The 20,997-nt window shown below is 41.6% G+C and overlaps 1 protein-coding gene across 5 annotated transcripts; it reads right to left on the bottom strand.

Moving 5' to 3' along the window:
* Positions 1 to 5,251: 5,251 nt before the first annotated feature.
* LOC103696105 (PI-PLC X domain-containing protein At5g67130-like) lies at positions 5,252 to 13,060 on the bottom strand. 5 transcript variants are annotated; one of them, XM_039127557.1, is made up of 8 exons: positions 12,952 to 13,060; positions 11,785 to 11,907; positions 9,675 to 9,748; positions 9,469 to 9,567; positions 8,824 to 9,127; positions 8,099 to 8,322; positions 7,578 to 7,664; positions 5,252 to 5,650 (listed from the first exon to the last, which is right to left on the bottom strand). In XM_039127557.1, the coding sequence occupies exons 2-8, from the start codon at positions 11,822 to 11,824 to the stop codon at positions 5,612 to 5,614; spliced, it is 867 nt and encodes a 288-aa protein (XP_038983485.1). In that variant the 5' UTR covers positions 11,825 to 11,907; positions 12,952 to 13,060; the 3' UTR covers positions 5,252 to 5,611. The 5 variants fall into 5 exon arrangements, with proteins under 5 accessions (XP_038983485.1, XP_017695853.3, XP_038983484.1 ...); XM_017840364.3 differs by lacking the exon at positions 12,952 to 13,060 and adding an exon at positions 12,015 to 12,439 and having other exon boundaries at positions 9,675 to 9,812; XM_039127556.1 differs by lacking the exon at positions 12,952 to 13,060 and adding an exon at positions 12,015 to 12,437.
* Between the last annotated feature and the right edge of the window lie 7,937 nt (positions 13,061 to 20,997).

Raw genomic sequence — 20,997 nt, 5'->3', positions numbered from 1 at the left:
CACTGTAGCACGAATCCATTGTGGCTGACCACGGGCCGATCGTGGTGTTTGTGATTATATTTGAATGGATTTGGACCCTTAACCTAACGAGGATGTTAAGACTTAAACGAGGGGAGTATGTGAGGACCCGTACGGGTGTGTGTTTAGTCTTACAATGGTTATTTGCTGGATAAATCTTAGGTACTTATACGGGATCAAGGAACCCAAATAATACCTTTCGGCTAGCCATTTTGGGTGAGGTCCTGAGTTGTTACATATATCATTATATCTCTTCAAATAATCCCATGCATGATTCTTGGATACGTTGTACATAGCTGTGATTCCTAGGCCCCTGGCTCTATACGACAATTACTATAACTTTGTATTTCATGAGATTAGCTTTGTAACCTTATAATTCATGACTATAAAATCTGAGCAGTGACCTAGTTTGGGTACAAAGCTACATTACACTCAAAACTCTAGTGTTCTAGTTTCTTTAGCATATAGTTTCAGTAGGCAAAAAATAGTGGTCACCCATAGTTAGGGGTGCAAATGGGTCGAATCCGGTCGGATCATGAGTGGATTGGGTCGGGTTATGAGTGACCCCAACATAACCCGATTTCTTGTTCGGATTCTAATTTTGGACTTAAGCCCAACTTAATAGAAAATTAAGTAGGGTCGGATCCACCTTTATAATTTTTGACCTAACGAGTCATTCGGGTTGGGTCTATGTATAACCCGACCTAACTCAAAAAATTTAAATCCGGTTCGGGTCCAGGTCGGATCCGGTTCGGGTTAACCCATCCATGGCTTCAAAACTTGTTTGCACCTTGCGGGCTGCAACCCACATGCCTAAATAATTTTACAGATTTGGATCGGATCGGATCGGGACGGGTCGTAAGATTGAAAATCCAAAATTACCCAAATTTTAAATGGCTTGAGTCTGGTTGGGTCTAAATTTAGCAAACCCAGACCCGAGCCTTTCAGACCCAATCTAAAAAACAGAACGGATTTAATTTTAGGACCCGACTCGACCTTATGGGTCCTCCAAAATGGGTCGGGTTGGGTCTAAGAGGATCGGATCGGGTCAAGTCGGGTCACGGGTGAACCCGATCCATTTGCAGCCTTACCTATAGTGAATCCCAACCAAATCTTTTTAGATGCATGGACCACAAAACAAAGGAATGTCCATATGTTAATAATGTTATTATCAGATGGGTGTCTGTTATAGCACACGACAACTTGCAACATAAAAACTTTCAAAGTAGACATTGATATGTGGAGAGGAAAATAAATTTGGACCAGAACAAAAGGTAGGTAATTGCACTCAGTAATTCCATGATTTTGGAAACAAATGAATGGGGGGAGAGAAACAGAATAGAGAATCCTTTCTTTTTCTTTTTCTTTTCTTTTTTTGAAATTGGCTTCATTACATAGCCTTAGAATAGATACAACCATAAGCATCCGTCACAATTGAAGTCATTGGGGGAGTTTTGATGAGGACTCAGTATACCGCATTGCTATTATGCTCTTCTACATAGGATGCCATCCAATCAGCCGCACTATTACCCTTCCTATAAATATGTTTGACCAAACAACAGGTGAAGCTAGCAATGGGTCTCTAAATGCCAATCAATAAGGGAAGGTGGACATTACATGAGTCTCCTTTCAAGATTAGGTTATCAACCTACAAAAAAGAAGTGGTATATACCAAACCTTTCCATGCACACGTTTTTTAGCTCGGCCTGAGACACAACCATGTCAAAGAGTGAAACTCCACACCACCACTAGGGACAATCTAGAATCATGAATGATGAAACTAGCTCAATCACACTGACTTTTGCTCTTCATACTACCTTCAAATTTGATCTTGAGGAAGTGGAGAGAAGTGAACCACACAAATCATAGAACCTGCAGGTGTCAGAACCTAAACTTCCCCAGCTATCAAAGACCCCTCCAAATTCTTGGCCCTTATGAAGTCTGAGGCATCAGTTATAGATCTTATTGCTGTCACTACGAGGCTCTCATTAGCATTTTCAAAGAGTCTCTTGTTTCTTGCCATCTAGATGTAACAAATAACATAGTATAGATCAACAAGCAAACCCTATTGCCCTCCCCTCTTTATTCTCCCATTTAATGTGCTAAAGGAAAGTATCAAGGCTGCATGGATGGATACTGATAGACAGCCAGTTGCATGCATGCCTCCAAGTTAATGATACTCTCGGGTACTCAAATAGCACATGGCCAATCATCTCTTTAGTGTCCCTGCACTAATCACAAAAGGGAGAAATGACAACACCCCAATGGTGCAAAACACTCCTGCATGGTAGACGATTCTATGTCACCCTCCAAATGAATAATGACACTCCAGGATGGGTTGCAATCCTCCACACCCAACCTAAGTCCCTCAGTCATGTTGGAGAGCCTCTGAGTAGAGTGTAGAGCTCACTGTCGACCTTCACTTTCTATGTATTAGCCCTATCGCATCCTAACCTATCTAGAAAATCTCCTAGGGGGACTGTCAAGGAGAGTACTTGCGAGCTCAACTCGCCATCAAATGATTGCTCAATGAGTCCCGTATCTCATGTCGTCGCTCCAGTAGACATCAAGTATCAGACCACTTTATTCTCCATGGCATCATAATCAATAGTATATGGACAGTAAGCCAGAGAATCATAGAGCTCCAAGGGCCATTCACCACATTCACCCAAAAATTTTGAGGCTTTGTTATAAATTTGATTGCCTTTCTCATGATAAAAACATCCTGCCTCAATGATAGTGACTGAATATGAAGGTTTGCATCCCATATGGACTAACACACTATGTCCCAAGCAAGCAGATGAATCTGAGTTAGAGGAACCCAGAGGAAGTTTCTAATCAGCTGCTCCACTCTACTAATAACTCTCCTGGAAAGCATGGTATTCGCCATAACAAAAGGGTGGTATAGAGCATAGAACCGACTTTATCAACACAATCCTCTCCATCATCAGCAAATTTCTCCATTTCCACCCCCTTAATTTGTCTTGTTCCCTCTGAATCAGTGGACTTCAGTTAGAGCTCCTAGGTCGTCTCCCTATAATAGGCACTCCCAAATATTACCAGGCACTATCACACTCAACTCCAAAATGCAATTCTATTTGTTACAGATGATAGGCACTATCCATTCTTGGGTTGAATTTGATGGTGGATTTGTGCACTTTAATTCTCTATCATAACATGAGGCAGTAGTCCACCACCACTCTTCGAAGCTCGATGACATTAATCAAGGTGGCTTTGCCACCAATAAGCAATCATCTATAAAAAGCAAGTAGGAATATCGAGCCAGTTGATCGCATTGGCTGATACACACTCAATGCCTAATGGCTCAGCTTAGACTTCAACATTATAGACATCACATCAGCATAGAGGATACAAAGATATAGGGTTAGTGGGCAACATGAGAGAATCCTTGAAAATCTTGAATATCTCTGCAAGTCTAGTGTAAAAAAAATTATGAAATAGCCTACCATTTCAAACCCAGCTTTAGAACAGCCTTTGTTTCTTTTAGTCCCTATGATCAAGTGACTTGAGATCCGCCTTTATCCAAGTCTGGATGGTGGGATATTTCGGGGAGGACAACTAATAAAAAAATTGAAACATACTCTAATATTAAAAATATAAACTTTAAAATCTTGGAATATTCAAGAAGTTTTGACATAGCCTCTCTTTTCGAGCCAAGCTTTGGAGCAACACTTTTTTCTACTACTCCCACAATCAAGTGACCTGATCCTGCCTTCACCAATCTCTAAGGTTTGGATAATTAGGGATATTTCGGTGAGGGCAAACTCTATTATATAACTTGAAAAAATTAAAACATACACTACTAAATTAAAAATACAAGATTTGAACCTAGGAATATCCTATCCAAATTTTTTATCATGTTTTTATTCTGAAAATACCCTCTCACTATTATGAAATGCCTACGGAACTTTTCCACCTAAAGACAATCATATAGATATTAGAAAAGATCTCAGAAAGCAAGGAATATTTGAAGATTCTTCCAAATCAATATTTAATTAGTGGAGTTCTATAAACTCCAAAAAATCATTGATTTTTGGAAGGACTTCAAATTAAGCATTGACTTCAAGAATTAAATTTAAAAAATCACTAATCTATTTAGAAAAAAATTTTAAAAAGGATTTTCAAATTTCAGAACATAGTTTTTTTTTTTAAAAAAAAAAACTTAGAACCTTAAGCTAAATCAATGTTTATTTGTGAATTAAAATAGATATTAATTTTAGACAACAGGTGGGTATCTTATATGATTACATGTGTCACAAGTCAGAGCAACTGGACAGATTTTTTTGGATTTTTGGATTTGGGATTTGATTGTCTTGTACCCACTACCCAAATACGAGGAACTCGAATCTAAATTTTAAGGACATCTAACCTCTATATTTACCACTAAAGTACAAAACTCATTTATATTTAAATTACTTGCCAAATTATTTATACCTTACTTTACTTGATATTATTCTCTCTTTTTTTAATTCCTTTGTAATTCTGGTCGAGTACCTGAACTGACTGGAATAACCCGATTTGAATAAAAACTTATGGAGCAGGTTCGGATACTCGACATATTTACTATTTTTTGATGAAATAGGCTTAAAATTTTTTAGCAAATTTTTAATCGAATTTGGGAAGGTTCATGTAGCAGAATTTTAAACAATTTCGAATGTGGATAAGGCAAATTTTGTGGGTACCCTATCCATTGCCATTCCTAGAAGGCATGGCTCGGGGTTTTTGTCTGGTCTCCGACTATATAATCTCTGTCACTGGCTCCTGGCTCGCAAGTTTGATAAGTGTCTACTAATCAGACACAAGAAATTTGAAATAAGTGCATGTTAACTCTAGACAGTCTTGGATGCAGTCAATGTTCATTCATGGAAAGTTATGAGCCATGGTTCTCCAAAGGTTATAGGCCATTCCTTCAGCCTCATTGTTTAGTGATATTGCCTCCGGCATCCATCCTGTCTACTCATCTCAAGCAAGAAATAAGCACAGCTCCAAGCTCAACAAGAGATGGAAGACCAGTTTTTTACTGTAGCCAGAGCACAACTAGTGTAGATGCGTAGTTTCGATTGGCCAATGTATATCTTCTTGTCCCTATTTTCATGCAGAATAACAGGATGTCTGTATTAAGTACCACATATGATCATCCACATCCAGAAGAAGATGATGATACATTGTCACAGCATTAAAAGTTGCTTCGGTGAGTGAAAGAGTAGAGTGATTTCAAATGCATGGATGGTTCTTACCTTAAAAACCTTGCATATTCTTGCAAGTGAATCTGTCATCCTTCCAACTGAGATATCAGCATAGACCCAACTCTCAGAAATTGTGACTAGCTAGAGCTCTACACTTTTTGTATAGAGACATCTTGTGCATCATATACACTTCATCATTGATAAATGACACTCACAAGCCCAATTGGTCATGCTTGTGAAATAATGAGAAGAGTGATGAAAGACAAGGAAAACAGAAATGTTTCACATGAGCATCATTTTATGCTACAACAATTCGGTATGAAGGGGTTGTTTTTGCAAGCCATGCTCCCTCCTTTCATGTAAAGGAGTAGTTGCCACCATTACCATCATGGAGGAGTGCATGCTCCAGAGGTGGATCCAGGCTGCTAAAGCAAGAGGAGGAAAGAGATTTGTTAAAAATAGAACAGTCTCTATTGCTTGAAGTAAAATATGAAAATGATTCTTCAGTTCTACCCACATTATCCAAATTGCATTAGCTCCTGTTAGATTATTTGAAGTAACAGATATGTGACATTTTAGACATGGCGAAGAGAAATCTGCATTTCCTTTTTTTTTTAACTTTGAAACGGAGAGAATTTTGCATTTCTTCACTGCTTCATGGGTCCCCTTTCAGTTTGAAAATTCTTAAGGACCAAAGTCGGGAAACAGAATTATTTTACAAAACATCATGAATGAAGTGAACTATGAGACAACCTTTAATAAAAAAATACCAGGTACTTGGTTCACCAGTAAACTTTTGTTATGCAGCATGAGTTGGCCATGTAAGGTCAAGAATATGTGAAGACCTAAAATAAAATAGTAAAGGTGGAAGTTGTGAAGAAGGATGTGAACTATAGCGATAGAATTCAGCCTTTCCTCAAAAGTTTATTGCTAAAACATGGAGACAGGGTTGTTGGTCATGGCTGACATAGAGGTTAGTTGTAACTCAACACAATTTCATTTCCTTATATATTAAACACACTTGAGTTATGATCTAATTGTTAACTAACCACTTGATCTCAAAAGCTTAAGCTATTAGGGAAGGGATCAACAATGTATATGAAACCTTAATATCCCTCTCATGTGCGGCCTGACCACATACGTAAAAGGATGAACGAGTCAAGAATAACTCAATATAAGAACAAGTCAAGGAAGACTCAACTAGGAACAAGTCGAGAGAATGAAAGGCTCAAAAAAATATATGGGCAAAATAAGCTTGAACAGGGATTTGAACCCATGACCTTTGGCTCTGATACCATGTTAATTAACCACTAGAACCCAAAAGCTTAAGCTTTGCTTTTGGCTTGAATTGTTAATGTGGTACGAGAGCTTAAGTTCCAATACCATGAACCATTTTGCTCATGCTTCCTCTTGTTTTCCTGTCGCCCTTTTTCAGATTTCATCTTGCAGCTTCTCTACAGCGGGGAATGTTGAAGAGTGGGATAGTCACGCATTGGATAGGAAAGAGAGTTCAGGTAGCCTTAAAATACTCATGGACCCATCCTCCTATCAGCTTAAGCTTTTGGGTGGATTGCTAACACCGACAACCACACTGTTGTAGAAAAATTACGTTCAATATCTATTCTTCAATCTTGAATATAAAAGCTACTAAATATGTGCGAGCACTTTGCAAGTATAAATGACACAAGAAGAGACAATGATCTGATTACCAAGGACTATCAAAAGACATGACCAAAAGGTTTTACAATATCCAGCTCTTTCCATTGCCTGGGCTTGTTCATTTTATTGGAGCATTTCCGTATGTAGCCTCAATAGAACCAGCAACAAATGACACAAAGGAACTATTTGCAGGGTGGAAAGATGTTGAAAGGGAAGCAATTGATAACTATATGAAAGTCTCTCTCCTCTCTCCCTCTATCTCTCTCTCAAGAGATGATGATATCAAAGTCAGGGCTTTTTTTCCGTATTTTGCCATCATGATGTAACACATTGGGAAAACAATGATGACCACGTGCCCGCAAGGAAGGAGAGTAGGGAGAGAGAAAGAGTGATCTAAATGAATAAAGGAATGCAAATATGTTTATATGAAGCTTGTGGTGAAGAGATACAGAAGCCATTGTTGTTCCTTCATCAATCTTGTTTAACAAAGATGAAATCCATTTTTCCAGTCATAGCATCTACTAGATTACTAGCAAGACAAACCTGAGCAGTAACTTAACCAGTAGCAGTAAATAGGACAAATAATATTAATACTTCATTCTGTTAGACTTTATTATCGAAGCTCTTATCTTCCTTTCAATCTAGGTATCAAGGTTAGGAGTTCAGGACACGAATGGAAACAGGTGATCTTACCACACAAGTATGGACATCGTCACATCCACACAGCAACCTCCCATTAAGCATGTCTGTTGCTTGAAATGCTCCTCCTCCTTCGCTTCTCTGAAATCAATGCAATTTGAATCCTCAGAATTCTTCGTAATCTCCTTTGAATATAATAAAATTCCAAGGACATTACTAAAAGTACTCAATACAAATAAGACAGTGAAGTAAAAGGAATCAAAACTAAAGCTTAAGACAATTTTCTGATATAAATTTCTTAATAAAACCATCAAAATCATGTTCCTTTATGATTGATAAAGAGCACATTAAATGCTATTTTCCACCCAATTACTGAAACAAAGGATAAAACTTGGATGGCTGTATTTATACAAATCTTGCCATTTTTGTGTGAATAATATTGCAAACACTGCAGCAACCCACAAAATTAACTTGTGAGCATGCCTTTACTGAAACTTGATTTGCAGGGTCATGGCTCCATGAACTCTCAGTACTACTACAATTAAACAGTAGCATGAACACATTCATGCATGTACCTTGTAGTAATCAACAGCCACAAAGTTGGCCCATCTGTTGGCAGCTGCATGATAGCATGTATTGAGCATGCCTATGAGGTCTGCTGAATTCTGTACACATGCTGTTAACTTCACCGGTATTGATCGAAAATAGTTAACCAGAACGAGTGACTTGCTTGTCTCATTAAGTGGAGAAGATTCTGCACGATTAAAGCAGCTCCCAGCTTTCATTCCATCATCACCATCTAAATAATCATCATATAGAATTTAGTTGAGGTACCTCCAAATGAGTGTTGTAAAACACTATCAATGTTATAATTCAAAATAATTAGGAGAATTAGCATTAGCAACATTGCATTTAAAAGTATCTGGAACTTCAGAAAACAATTTATGGGCTGCTGTTATCATCAAGGTTTTACTAATTTTAACATAATCTAAAAAGCAGACTTATTTGTCATAAAGGTTCAAAAGTAGTTACATGCAGGAATAAGAAAAGGTTTGGATGCATTTCCTGTTGACAATATAAGACTTGGTTGGCAATTCTCTAACTTCAAAGAAATCCACCTTAATATATCCCTTACATTCTTCTCCCCCTTTACATTCATACATAAAGGTCATATTAACATTCCTAAAATTATTATGTATGTAGGCATCATAACATAGTATTGCAAGTTATTCTGCATTACTGATACCGCTACCATTCAAGCAATGCTTTTTATTTAAAAGAAGAGAAACTTATATCTTACATTGGTTTTCAACCATGAAGTTCCATTGGTAGGCTATCCCTTCCAATTCTTGTTTGGATTTGACAGAAGTGAAGACAATGAGACGTTGGTTGCTAGCTACCATGTCACTAACCAGAGGCCAGTCCTGGCCATTCTGGGGCATTCTTGAAACTGGAAACCAATACTTCAACAAACCTGAATCATTGAAGACCTTTGTTAATCCATTTGGAGCTTTAACATAATCTTCTAAGATTACAGTGACAATCTCAGATGGATTTGCTGACAAAAAGGCTTCAATCTCCTTCATTGTATCTATTGCTGGTTCCTACAATTATAAATTTTTGGTCACATTATACACGTATAAAGATGATATAAACATACATCAATTTAATAAACTAATGAGCCATGCTACAAAACTAGAGAAGAAAGTGATGAATCAAAATTGAACAAGTGAAAACAATCCCAGTTCTCCCATCTCAAGAGGTTAATAGAAGACTCCATTATCCAGGAATACCATAACTAAAATCTCCTTATGATGCAAACTGAATATGATTTCCCTTCCAAAGATTTAGTATGTTCCCTTCCAAAGATTTAGTATTAGTGAATTAAAAATCTATAAGCTTCCTGGAAGTTCATGAAAAGGACTGATGCACTAAGTATACTTACAAATGCAGTAAAGTCATGGCACTTTCCTCCATTTGAATGGCACAACCATACATCATCATCAAAGTCATATGTATCCAACATTAAGGCTCGAACACCATTCTGCAAATTAAAGAGATGAAGCTTTAGTAAGTTAAGAAAGCATATCTACTAATCAAAATAAAACTAAAAGATAAGCTTTTGGATACACTTTGAAGGGTGTGTTCTACATTTAATTGTTGAGTTACAGAATCCTCTTGGTTATTGAAGGTAACACGCGGAACTCCAGTGTGAGATGGTTCCCCTTCGATTGCATAAGAGTTGTGAGTAGTAAGATAAGCATACTTATTGAAAGGCAATGAATTGTTCTGCTTAAAAGAAAGAACCAAAAAATGAAATTTTGCATTGTTAGTATACAGAAGATTTCACAAAGTCATAGCAAATTTTGTAATAAGCAAGAAACAAAGATGACATATTTTGCATGATAGGCTGTAATGAAGGATCCCAAAAATTTGATGACAAAGATATGCAATATGATATTAATTTGTCAGGATGGAATCACACTGTAGTTAGCCCAAAGTATCACAAAACAGTAAACTAGATGCAAAGTTGCAATATAGTAATTTAAAAAATATATTAAGTGCATGACAACTATATAATCTAAATCCACATTTTGATTGGTGTAAGCCAAATGGATATTTCACTGTTCTGATCAAAATGGTCAATGGATATTGCGAGATAGAAAAATGAAGCACTGCAAGTACACTGAGTCATTATTTAAAGTCATTGGCGCATAAAATCATGAAGCAAATATTGCTGGCTGCAAAATAACAGATGGTTTTCTTAGAGTGAAACGAACCTAATAGTTCTTCGCCCTTACATTAATAAAAAATCCAAGACAAGAAGATTCCAGTGCTCTATGCAATAACCACCAGGCTTGACAAAACAGATGGTAGTGTCCTTCATTAGAGAAAAATTTTACATTAATTTAATCCACGATTTTGAAATGAGGTGTCATTGGTTGGCATGTGATGCTTAACTGTCTTGGGCATTTGTTGCTCAGAAAATAGAATATGCTGTGATGGTGGCTGCACAGCTGAGGTTGATTTTGTCATACGAAAGTTAAAGTAGTCAAGTTTTAGCAAGCTCAATCAATTAAAAATAACAAAAGAAATGTAGCTAATACAAAATTTTGGCATCAAATTAAAGACTCCAATAATAAGATGGATTTATTCCCTCTTCGCAAGTCCTTAGAACAAGCAAAGAAACGTAAATCATAAAAACTTGCAATTAAATCTATGGATGCACCTACAGAAGCAAAGTTAATAGGACACCTTTAACCCAAAATGGTTTAGTCTATCCAAATAGCAAAATTTAGGAGCTTCCTAGCAGACAGAATTTGAGACACCTGGAAGAAAGGCATTTTGATATTGCCAACTAAATGTTTGAACAGAGCTAAATTAATTGATGTATCATGAGAATTTTCTCAAAAAAGTTGATGTACAGTAAGAAAATTGTTGAATATCATGGCTAAGCATAACAAAATATATTTCACTTCTCACATCTTGCTAGCTAACCCAGATTCTTCTGCATAGAAAACGTGAAGGGGGTCAAATATGTATCAGCATCCACACCAATACTGATAACAAGCTCATATTAGGAAGGTCTTGGTCATTGAATGTTGCAAAATTCTAGCGAAAAATGTAGATGTATCTTAAATATTCTAGATTGATTTTAAGCCATGAGCAAGAAACACAGTAGCTACTAGGTCAAACTATGAAATCTTTCAGCTGCAAGCTACTGATAATGGGGGCTGCAACACCTCATAGGTCATAAAGTATGCACCTGAAAATTGAAACACATATAGTGTTGATTGTGTAATAGCAAATGAGTTGGATGGTTTTATGCATGAATGTCTGTGTCTGTGTCCGTGTGTTTTTTGGGGGGTGAGGATAAAGTAACGTACATATGTAAGAAGATGAAGATTTAGCTACTGAGCCTTGCTGAGCTGGTCATGTCAAAAGTCTGACAAAATTCTACCCTTGCAAAATGAATATGAAGTTTGAACTAGTTCAGGGCTTCTTCTCTAAATTCATAAAGTGGAAAGGAAATCAATCTACTATAACTGTCAATATAAACTGATAAAGAAAAATTTTCATACTTAACCTTTTTTTTCCCCAATATAAGAAGACTTTAGCTAATTCAAATCCCATTTATTATGCAAGAGTTAAATCTTATACGAGCAAAAAAGAGAAGAAAGAGCCAAACTCTGTTTAAGAAAGAGAATCAAACTAGAAAGGAATAATGCAAATTAAGTCTGCATAAATTGAAGAAAATTACCACTAGCTTGAATTGGTTGGTGATCGTTGACCGAACACATCTCGAACCCAAGAATCCAAGTGGGCAGGAGAAGCAATACAGCCCAGATTCGCAATCGCCATCCGACGAGCACTCATCAAGAAGCTACAATATGACATTTCTTCGATATTACATAATGTGGGCATTAACTTCAGTTCTAATGACAAGGTACTAGAATTGAAGTAGATTAAAAGGGAGGAACAAGAAGTTACCCTGCAACTACCATTGGAACAAGCAGTTGAAACACTTAAAAAAGCCAAACAGATCACTAGAGGCAAAATTTTCAGAAGGCCCATTTGGCAAAAATGGGACTGTCTCATGGCTTTCAGAAGAAAGATGAAGGGAAGACAGAAAGAGAGGTGACTATTAAAGAGACCAAGTCATGGCAGAAAATGCAGGTAATGTGAAAAGAGGAAAAGACAGGATGGAGTCTTCTGCAACTCCGGCTGAGAAGCCAATGCACATCGTTTTCATGGATAATAACAAGGCAATTAAGGTGGCGTGCCTTTGCGTTACTGGTGATGACCGTGTCATGGCTTGAATACCAGGTCAACAGACTATTTTACGAGCTAGCAAGCCCCTCCAAACACTTGATGTTGCCATATGAAGCACCAAACGGGTGCCAAGACCATCATTGGTCCAGCAAAACAAATTCCCTTTCGTTCTCAGTTTTTCTTTTTTTTTTTCTGAGAGAGAGAGAGAGAGAGAGAGAGAGAGAGAAAAATCATGGAAGGGGGTTAATGTGAAAAAAAAAAAAAGGAATCATATTTTAGAAATATTTTTGTAATTGCCAATCACACCTATGTTTATTTATGAAAATGCAGCCTCCAAGCACCACGTAGGCCTCATCATGCATGCATAGAGGAAGAGAGAAAAGTACAGGTTTCTTGCAAGAAAACCCGCTCTTCTTCTCATAAATTCATATGAACAGGACGAGAACAATAACAAAAAATTATGACACTTGACAAGTTGAAATATCATAGATAAGGTGAACAAAATTAGGAGATGACTCAGTCTACCGGATTCCGGATAACCAAAACTGCGGCAACGTATGACGGCAAAAGAGAGGGAGATAAAAAAAGAAGAAGAACGACTCCGAAGGTCATACGCAAACCAAGCGTGACGCACCGAAGCTCTGAGGATTATTACCTCAGCAAACCGTCGAACAGTTGCTGGGCGTCGAGCTTTACGAAACGTCGAGGCCTCCTTTTGCGTGCCAGAGGCGGCCGTTCCGGTGGGATTTATGACCTGGAGGTCACGGCTAAGAAATACATATTTCTCGTATGCAGAGTTAAGGCTGCATGCATCTAAACTTTTTTGGAACCTCGTAATCGCAAGAGCCTCGTGGGCTGCTCTTAATTGTTTTAAAGTGAGTCCCCTATTTAATCATAACATCTAAACAAACATAAGTTTTTTAGTAGTCTAGATCAATCAGCATTGAGAAAGGAATGTTCCATATATAATTTGGCATAAATGAGTTAAATCTTGTTCAATAAAATCCAGCAAGCAATATGTTGCTGGAAATTGGACCCGGGGGCGGCCGCGGACCGAGGAGGAGGAGGTCCGGCGAACACTGGCAGGCAGCGGTCCGTCGGCGAGCGGCGTCCTCCATGGGGGCCTGCAAAAAGCCGGTGGCCGGGGTTTCCGGCACCGGCCCTCCGATGCTTAAATCAGAGGGGGGCTTAATTTTGGAGAAGGAGATGGACTGTATGTAAAAGTCCCAAGCCCTCCCTTCGGAGGAAGAAGCCCCTGGCCCCCTTTTTAGAGGGAGAAGCTCCCCTTTTATAAGGAGAGTGGCACGGTTACCTGTGATGTGACTGGGCGAATTAATGGGTTACCGTCACGATTGGACGTGGGCGTGTGAAGTAATGAGTTGCGTGGATGGCCCGTTCCCATCATGGGAGGAGATGACGTGCAGCCAGAGCTTGCTTGTGGTGCGCAGTGCAGTACATTCTTGGGAATGGTGAGGCGTTGACAGTCGTAGGAGGGTATGGTCCTGATTGATATGTTGTGGCATGGCCGGCAAGTAAAGCATAGTGCGGTGAGGCTGCTGCAGGGCATGGCCGCAGCATATAGACGACGAGGTCAGCCTTCTGAGCTCGGCAGCCTGGATGAGCTCGGCAGCCTTCTGTGCTCGGCCTTCTGAGCTAGGCAGCCTTCTGATTTGGGTGCTTTAATTTGTGGATGGTCCATTGTTTCCCCCAACACTACCCCCCGACTTCCGAGTTCGAGCTGCTTTTTGGCTCGGGCGAAGGAAGTAGTCCAGTTGTCGATCATCCTGTAATATAGCCAAATATATATGGAGATGTGCGTGCCAAGTAAGGTGTACCTCTCATGCAGTTGGAGTTAAGTGCTTCAGGTCGACTCAGCAACCTTCTTTGGCTTGTGGTCGACTCAGCAGGGTGCCTCCACTCAGATCGGGGCGTGTTGTCGTAGGAGGCGTCGAATGGCGTGGAAGGGCGTCGAACGGCGTTGACATGGCGTCGAGTGGCGTCGAATGGCGTCGAGTGTCGTCGAATGTCATTGAATTGGCGTCCCGAGCTTAGTCGAGGAATCAAGCATGAGATCGAGGGAGCTCGGGCTCGCTGTTGACCTGCGACTCTTTCCGAGATCGAGGGAGTTTGGGACTCTACTGTCGACTCACGGGGCATCCCGACCTTGGTCGAGGGATCGTGCGCAAGGTCGAGGGGTCTGGAAACGCACTATCGACATGCGATGCTTCCCGAAGTCGAGGGAGTTTGGGACTCTACTGTCGATCACAGGGCATCCCAACCTTGGTCGAGGGATCGTGCGCAAGGTCGAGGGATCTGGGAACGTACTATCGACCTGCGACGCTTTCCAAGGTCGAGGGAGTTTGGGACTCTACTGTCGACTCACGGGGCATCCTGACCTTTGTCGAGGTGTTTGAGGAAGATCGAGACCGAGCTCGATATCAGCGCAGCAAGGTGCTTCAGGCGTAACTGGAGATGTAGACATATCCGGAGACGACGAACCTTGTCCGTTGGCGACCGTGCGCCCCCACTCAAATCGGGACGACGTTGGAGATGTAGATATCCGTAGGTCATTTTTTGGATTCTCCGACCTGAAAATAGATAAAATATTAAAATTATTTGAAGCCAAAGTGGTGTCCTGTACCTTTTGGAGATATTTTGATGGCTCTTGAGCTTCGAAGTCCCTCAGGACTTGGCTCAGCACCAGCCTTCTTTGGCTCGATTTTCTGGGAGAGGTGTTCTGCGCTCGGGCTTCGGAGCTCGGCAGCCTGCTGAGCTTGGCAGTCTTCTGAGCTCGGCATTCTTCTGGTCTCGGCCTTCTGTGCTCGGCCTTCTGAGCTCGGCAGCCTGCATGAGCCGGCAGCTTGCATGAGCTCGGCCTGAATGAGCTTGACAGCCTTCTGTGCTTGGCCTTCTGTGCTCGGCCTTCTGAGCTCGGCAACCTGCATGAGCTCGGCAGCCTTCTGGTCTCGGCCTTCTAAGCTCGGCTCGGATGAGACTGCTGCAGGTCGTGGCTGCAGCATGTGGATGACGAGCTCGGCCTTCTGAGCTCGGCTCGGCCTGCATGAGCTCGGCCTTCTGCATGAGCTCGGCTCGAGCTGCATGAGCTCGACGGGGGCTTCGGTGATGGCGATGTTCTGAAGGAGAGCAACGTCGCGGGCGCCATCCTGAGGACTTATGCCCGTGAGGAGGGAGTACATGCTGGTTTCTTACTTGATGCCAGAAGACAAAAGACTTGGAAGGATAATGGGATTTAATGGGGCTGTACCCTTTGCCACAGAGGCTTACAATCCCATTTTAAAGCTCCATAACTCTCCTTCTCCAGACCTCAGCTTTTATTTCTCTTTCTCTCCAACTCGTTGACGTGAGACTTGGGCTACTACTTCTCATTGGTTGCCCCCACATACGTCGTTGCAGCAGGAGCCATACCTGATTCGAGATGGCTCGGGAGAAAGTTTCTTCCTCTGCTGAACATTAACCTGTGGAGGCGGCACAGGAGGGGCCTCCACTTATTGCAGGCTTTGGGCTGCAATGGCTAACGCCTGGACTTGCTGCACTAGCGCGTCGAAATGCTCGGGTTGGACTTGTAGAACTTGATCTACCAGAGATCTTGGTGGTGAATTCTAGACTGAGAGTTCGGGACTTGGAGCATGATGCCGAGAGGCATTAAAGACTCCTCTGCTTCTTAGTTTCATGGCCACAACTCGGGCCCTTCCTCTAGCGCCAACTGTTGCTGGAAATTGGACCCGAGGGCGGCCGCGGACCGAGGAGGAGGAGGTCCGGCGAACACTGGCGGGCGGCGGTCCGTCGGCGAGCGGCGTCCTCCGTGGGGGCCTGCAAAAAGCCGGTGGCCGGGGTTTCCGGCGCCGGCCCTCCGATGCTTAAGTCAGAGGGGGGCTTAATTTTGGAGAAGGAGATGGACTGTATGTAAAAGTCCCAAGCCCTTCCTTCGGAGGAAGAAGCCCCCGGCCCCCTTTTTAGAGGGAGAAGCTCCCCTTTTATAGGGAGAGTGGCAGGGTTACCTGTGATGTGACTGGACGAATTAATGGGTTACCGTCACGATTGGAAGTGGGCGTGTGAGGTAATGAGTTGCCGTGGATGGCCCATTTCCATCATGGGAGGAGATGGCGTGCAGCCAGAGCTTGCTTGTGGCGCGCAGTGCAGTACATTCTTGGGAATGGTGAGGCGTTGACAGTCGTAGCAGGGTATGGTCCCTGATTGATATGTTGTGGCGTGACCGGCAAGTAAAGCATGGTGCGGTGAGGCTGCTGCAGGGCATGGCCGCAGCATATAGACGACGAGGTCAGCCTTCTGAGCTCGGCAGCCTTCTGTGCTCGGCCTTCTGAGCTTGGCAGCCTTCTGATTTGGGTGCTTTAATTTGTGGGTGGTCCATTTTTCCCCCCAACACAATACAACCTGCTTTTATTCAAATTCCAGATCAATCCAAGCTTGGAACAATAGCAAGTGACATTATACTAGCTCCTACCTGACAAGTAAACATATATAACATTTTTGGCTCGACACAACATGACATATATTTACAAGATGATTGCACCATCTCTATGACTTGGTATGTCATTTGTTGCTTCTCGAGAAGAACTTATTAATGGTAGGCATGATCCCTGGAGGACGCTTGCTAAGGAACTTGCGGAAACTATGCTAGCTATACTTCTGGACTTCCTCTGTTTAAAAAAGGAGGGGGAGGGGAAGAGATGTAGAGAAGAAAAAGAGCATTTCTTGTTCACTTAGGAGACAGCCATGGCCCACCTTTTATAAGGAGAAGGTGGCTATCGTATACAGCTCATGTACAGTTATAACGGCTAAGTGTCAGATATTATAACAGCTACAGTGTCGGGTTACGTACAGTCACATCACTAGCTAAGTGTCACGCCCCGAACCCAGCACCCGGGTCCGGTACGCGACCGGCCGCATGAGCCCTAGAGCAGTGCCCTAAAGATCATGCAAGGCCTATGATTAACCAAAAATTTCAATAAATCCACAATTAATCTAGTAATTCAAATAGAGCAGTCCGACATATGTCCAAATAAACAAATTAGTTCAATTACAAGATCTTCAAATGTTCATCGACATCAAAGAAGGATAAACAACTAACTAACTAATGACTCTGGTGCTCGCACTCTGCGCCCATCCCATCTAAAACTATGCATCCTGCAACTCTGGTAAAGAAAAAGAAGAAAAAGGGGGGTGAGCTTTACAGCCCAGTAAGAATCCCTACACATCCATACCAACACAATAATAATATGAATTCGAAAACCACGACAAATCGATGCACATTTCATGAAATCATAAACAGTTTCCATAAGACTCAAATAATCAATATAATTATGAACATCAAGCATCAATAAAAGTCCATAATTATACATCAAACATCAATGAAAATCTGGCCACATAAGAATGATATAGTATATATATAGCTTATAAATCACTATGACTATTTTCAATGCTTTTTCTTCCCATTCCATGTTAACTTGATCCGGATCAATTATCTTTCCGACTTTGGGTCAAATCTTAGTCACATTTCTCAGCCTGTGGTGGGGCAACCAAATTATCACATTTTCAGCCTGTGGCGGGGCCTGCACACTATAGTTCCACATTTCTAGCCTGTGATGGGGCCTATCAAAGTATCACATTTTCAGCCTGTGGCGGGGCCTGCACATTATAGTTCCACATTTCTAGCCTGTGAGGGGGCCTACCAAAGTATCACATTTTCAGCCTGTGGCGGGGCCTGCACATTATAGTTCCACATTTCTAGCCTGTGAGGGGGCCTACCAAAGTATCACATTTTCAGCCTGTGGCGGGGCCTGCACATTATAGTTCCACATTTCTAGCCTGTGAGGGGGCCTACCAAAGTACCACATTTTTAGCCTGTGACGGGGCCTGCCATAATAACAAGATAAACCCAAAGTCCCTTTTCATGCAATCCAGTTTACATCCACACATCAATTTCTTTTTATTTATTTCCGGCTTTAAACTAACCACGATCACGTTTCCAGCCCGTGATGAGGCAACCAATATCACATGATTAGTTTAGAGCACCACATCCATCAGTCCAATTATGTAGGTGTAGGTTATGCGCATGCATGCATCCATCATGATACCAACCACAAGCGAATACGATCATAATATCAACCACAAGCCAACACGATCAAAATATAATTTAATAAAACTATTTTTGATTTGTCTGGATCATAGCATATCATATATATCTAAGTATATATATATATAAAAAAAAATTATATCATGCAGGATTGGTGTACAAGGATCCTTACCTTTGTTGAAAATTTAGACAACCAATCACCCGCCCTCACGGCGATAAAGAACCGGAATGCACAGAATCCTGCTCAACGTCCTCTCGTCCAACAGATTGTTCCCCTACAGAACAAAATCATCATTAAAATTTACTCAAGATATATGATAATCCAGGACCCCTGTTTAATCCTCTAAAGGGTCCTCTAAAATCTAGTATTCCAAGACTATTCAACAATCCATGATCTCCCTGATCCAAGAGTAAAAGGAAACCCAACAACAATAAACAGATAATATAATAAAAGGGTTATATAATAAGAGAAAGAGAGGGAAAAGACCCTTTCTCTTCCTCTCTTCTTCCTTCTTCCCGATGGAAAGGGGAGAAAGAGGTTCGGCCGCCGGTGGCCCACGGCTGGCGACGCCCCTGGTCGTCGGCCTGTGGCAGGGCCGGTGTGCCGACGGTGTGTCCCCGACCGGTGACGACCGGCCGGAACGAGAGAGGAGAAGGCCGAACAAGGCGTCGGCTTCTCCATCAACCCGGCAGCTTTCCGGCCTCATTCCCCAAGGAGATAAGGGCCAAAGATGATGGAGGAGAGGGAGAAGATGCTCACCTTGCCTCCGGCAAGGTCCTCCCGACCGGATCGATGGCGAAAGCTCCGATCCTCCCCACGGCAAGGTAGAAACCCGATCTCTTCCTCTCTTTTTTTTTTTTTTTCTTCTGTGTGTAGAAGCCCTCGGTTGATGCCCTAGGGGAAGAGAGAGAGGAGATCTTCCTGATTCGGTAGGTTTTTATCGCCCTAAGATCCTCCTTCCCGGTGGATTCGGGAGGAGGGGAAGGCTTCCGAAAAACAGGGGAGGGAGCTTTTCGATTCGGGAGACTCCCTCCCCCATTTTCACGAGTTGGGCCGCCCTTCTCAGAGGCCGGCCCAACTCAAATGTGGGTCTCTACATTCTCCCCTCCTAAAAAAAAAATTTCGTCCTCGAAATTGACATACCTGAGGTTTCAAAAAGCTGCGGATACTTGACTTTCATCTCTTCTTCGAGCTCCCAAGTAGCCTCCTTCTCCATATGATTATTCCATTGTACCTTCACAAAAGGAATGGTTCGATGTCGTAGTACCTGATCTTTTCTGTCCACAATTCGTACGGGGAACTCCTCATAGGTCAGATCCTCCTGAAGATGTAATGGCTCATATGCTACCACATGACTCGGATCTGGAACATATTTCTTCAACATTGACACATGAAAAACATTGTGCACACCGGATAAAGCCGGTGGTAAAGCCAGTCGATACGCCACCTTCCCAACCTTGTCCAAAATCTCAAACGGACCAACATATCTAGGGCTTAATTTGCCACGAACCCCAAATCTCATCACACCTTTTGTAGGTGACACTCTCAAGAAAACATGATCTCCAATTTGAAATTCCAATTCTCTCCTTCTATTATCAGCATAACTCTTCTGGCGACTCTGAGCTGTACGAAGTCGTTCTCTGATCACTTGCACCTTATCAACAGTCTGTTGTACTATCTCTGGACCTAACAATTTCCTCTCACCGACGTCATCCCAACAAATAGGAGATCGGCACTTCCGGTCGTACAACGCCTCAAAAGGAGCCATTTGTATACTTGCTTGATAGTTATTATTGTAAGCAAACTCTATTAGTGATAAGTGGCCATCCCACGCTCCTCCTAGATCCATAACACAGGATCTCAACATGTCTTCCAAGATCTGGATGGTTCTTTCTGACTGTCCATCGGTTTGGGGGTGGAAAGCTGTGCTAAAGCTCAATTTGGTTCCAAGAGCCTTATGAAGACTCTTCCAAAACTGTGATACAAATCTACTGTCTCTGTCTGACACAATGGTAACTGGGACCCCATGCAGCTTCACAATATGCTCTATATATAAGCCTGCCAATCTCTCTGAGGAGAAACCAACTCTGAAAGGCAAAAAGTGTGCTGATTTGGTTAGTCGGTCAACAATTACCCACACGGCATCATTACCTCGTAGGGTTTTTGGCAAGCTAGTCACAAAGTCCATGGTGATATGCTCCCACTTCCATTGAGGAATAAGTAGAGATTGTAATGGTCCCGCAGGTCTCTGATGTTCTACTTTTACCTGCTGACATACTAGACACTGGGCTACAAATTGAGCAATATCCTTTTTCATAACACTCCACCAAAAATGTTTCTTTAAATTCTGATACATCTTTGTGCCTCCTGGATGCATTGTATAAGCCGAGCTATGAGCCTCCTCTAAAATTTCATTCCTTAATTCTGGAACTTTAGGGACGCACAATCTGCTACCGAATCTTAAGGAACCATCCTCATGCACATGGAATTCGCTTTGAACACCAGACTCTACTGTTCCCCTTACCCTCTGTAATTCTGAATCCTCTTTTTGAGATGACTTAATCCTTTCAATCAAGGTAGGCTGC

This window comes from Phoenix dactylifera, chromosome 6 (assembly GCF_009389715.1).
Source record: "Phoenix dactylifera cultivar Barhee BC4 chromosome 6, palm_55x_up_171113_PBpolish2nd_filt_p, whole genome shotgun sequence".
NCBI lineage: Eukaryota > Viridiplantae > Streptophyta > Magnoliopsida > Arecales > Arecaceae > Phoenix > Phoenix dactylifera.
The sequence above is the reverse complement of the archived record's forward strand: the minus strand, read 5'-3'. Positions and strand labels throughout refer to the sequence as shown.

What these genes read in the sequence shown, in the direction of transcription:
- LOC103696105 (XM_017840364.3), bottom strand. Translation starts at nt 12,122, where the DNA reads ATGAGACAGTCCCATTTTTGCCAAATGGGCCTTCTGAAAATTTTGCCT. An exon ending in TGGCTGTTGATTACTACAAG is followed by an intron (nt 7,665 to 8,098) that starts GTACATGCATGA and finishes CATTGATTTCAG; the next exon opens with AGAAGCGAAGGAGGAGGAGC. An exon ending in ACGATGTCCATACTTGTGTG is followed by an intron (nt 5,651 to 7,577) that starts GTAAGATCACCT and finishes CTCTTGCTTTAG; the next exon opens with CAGCCTGGATCCACCTCTGG.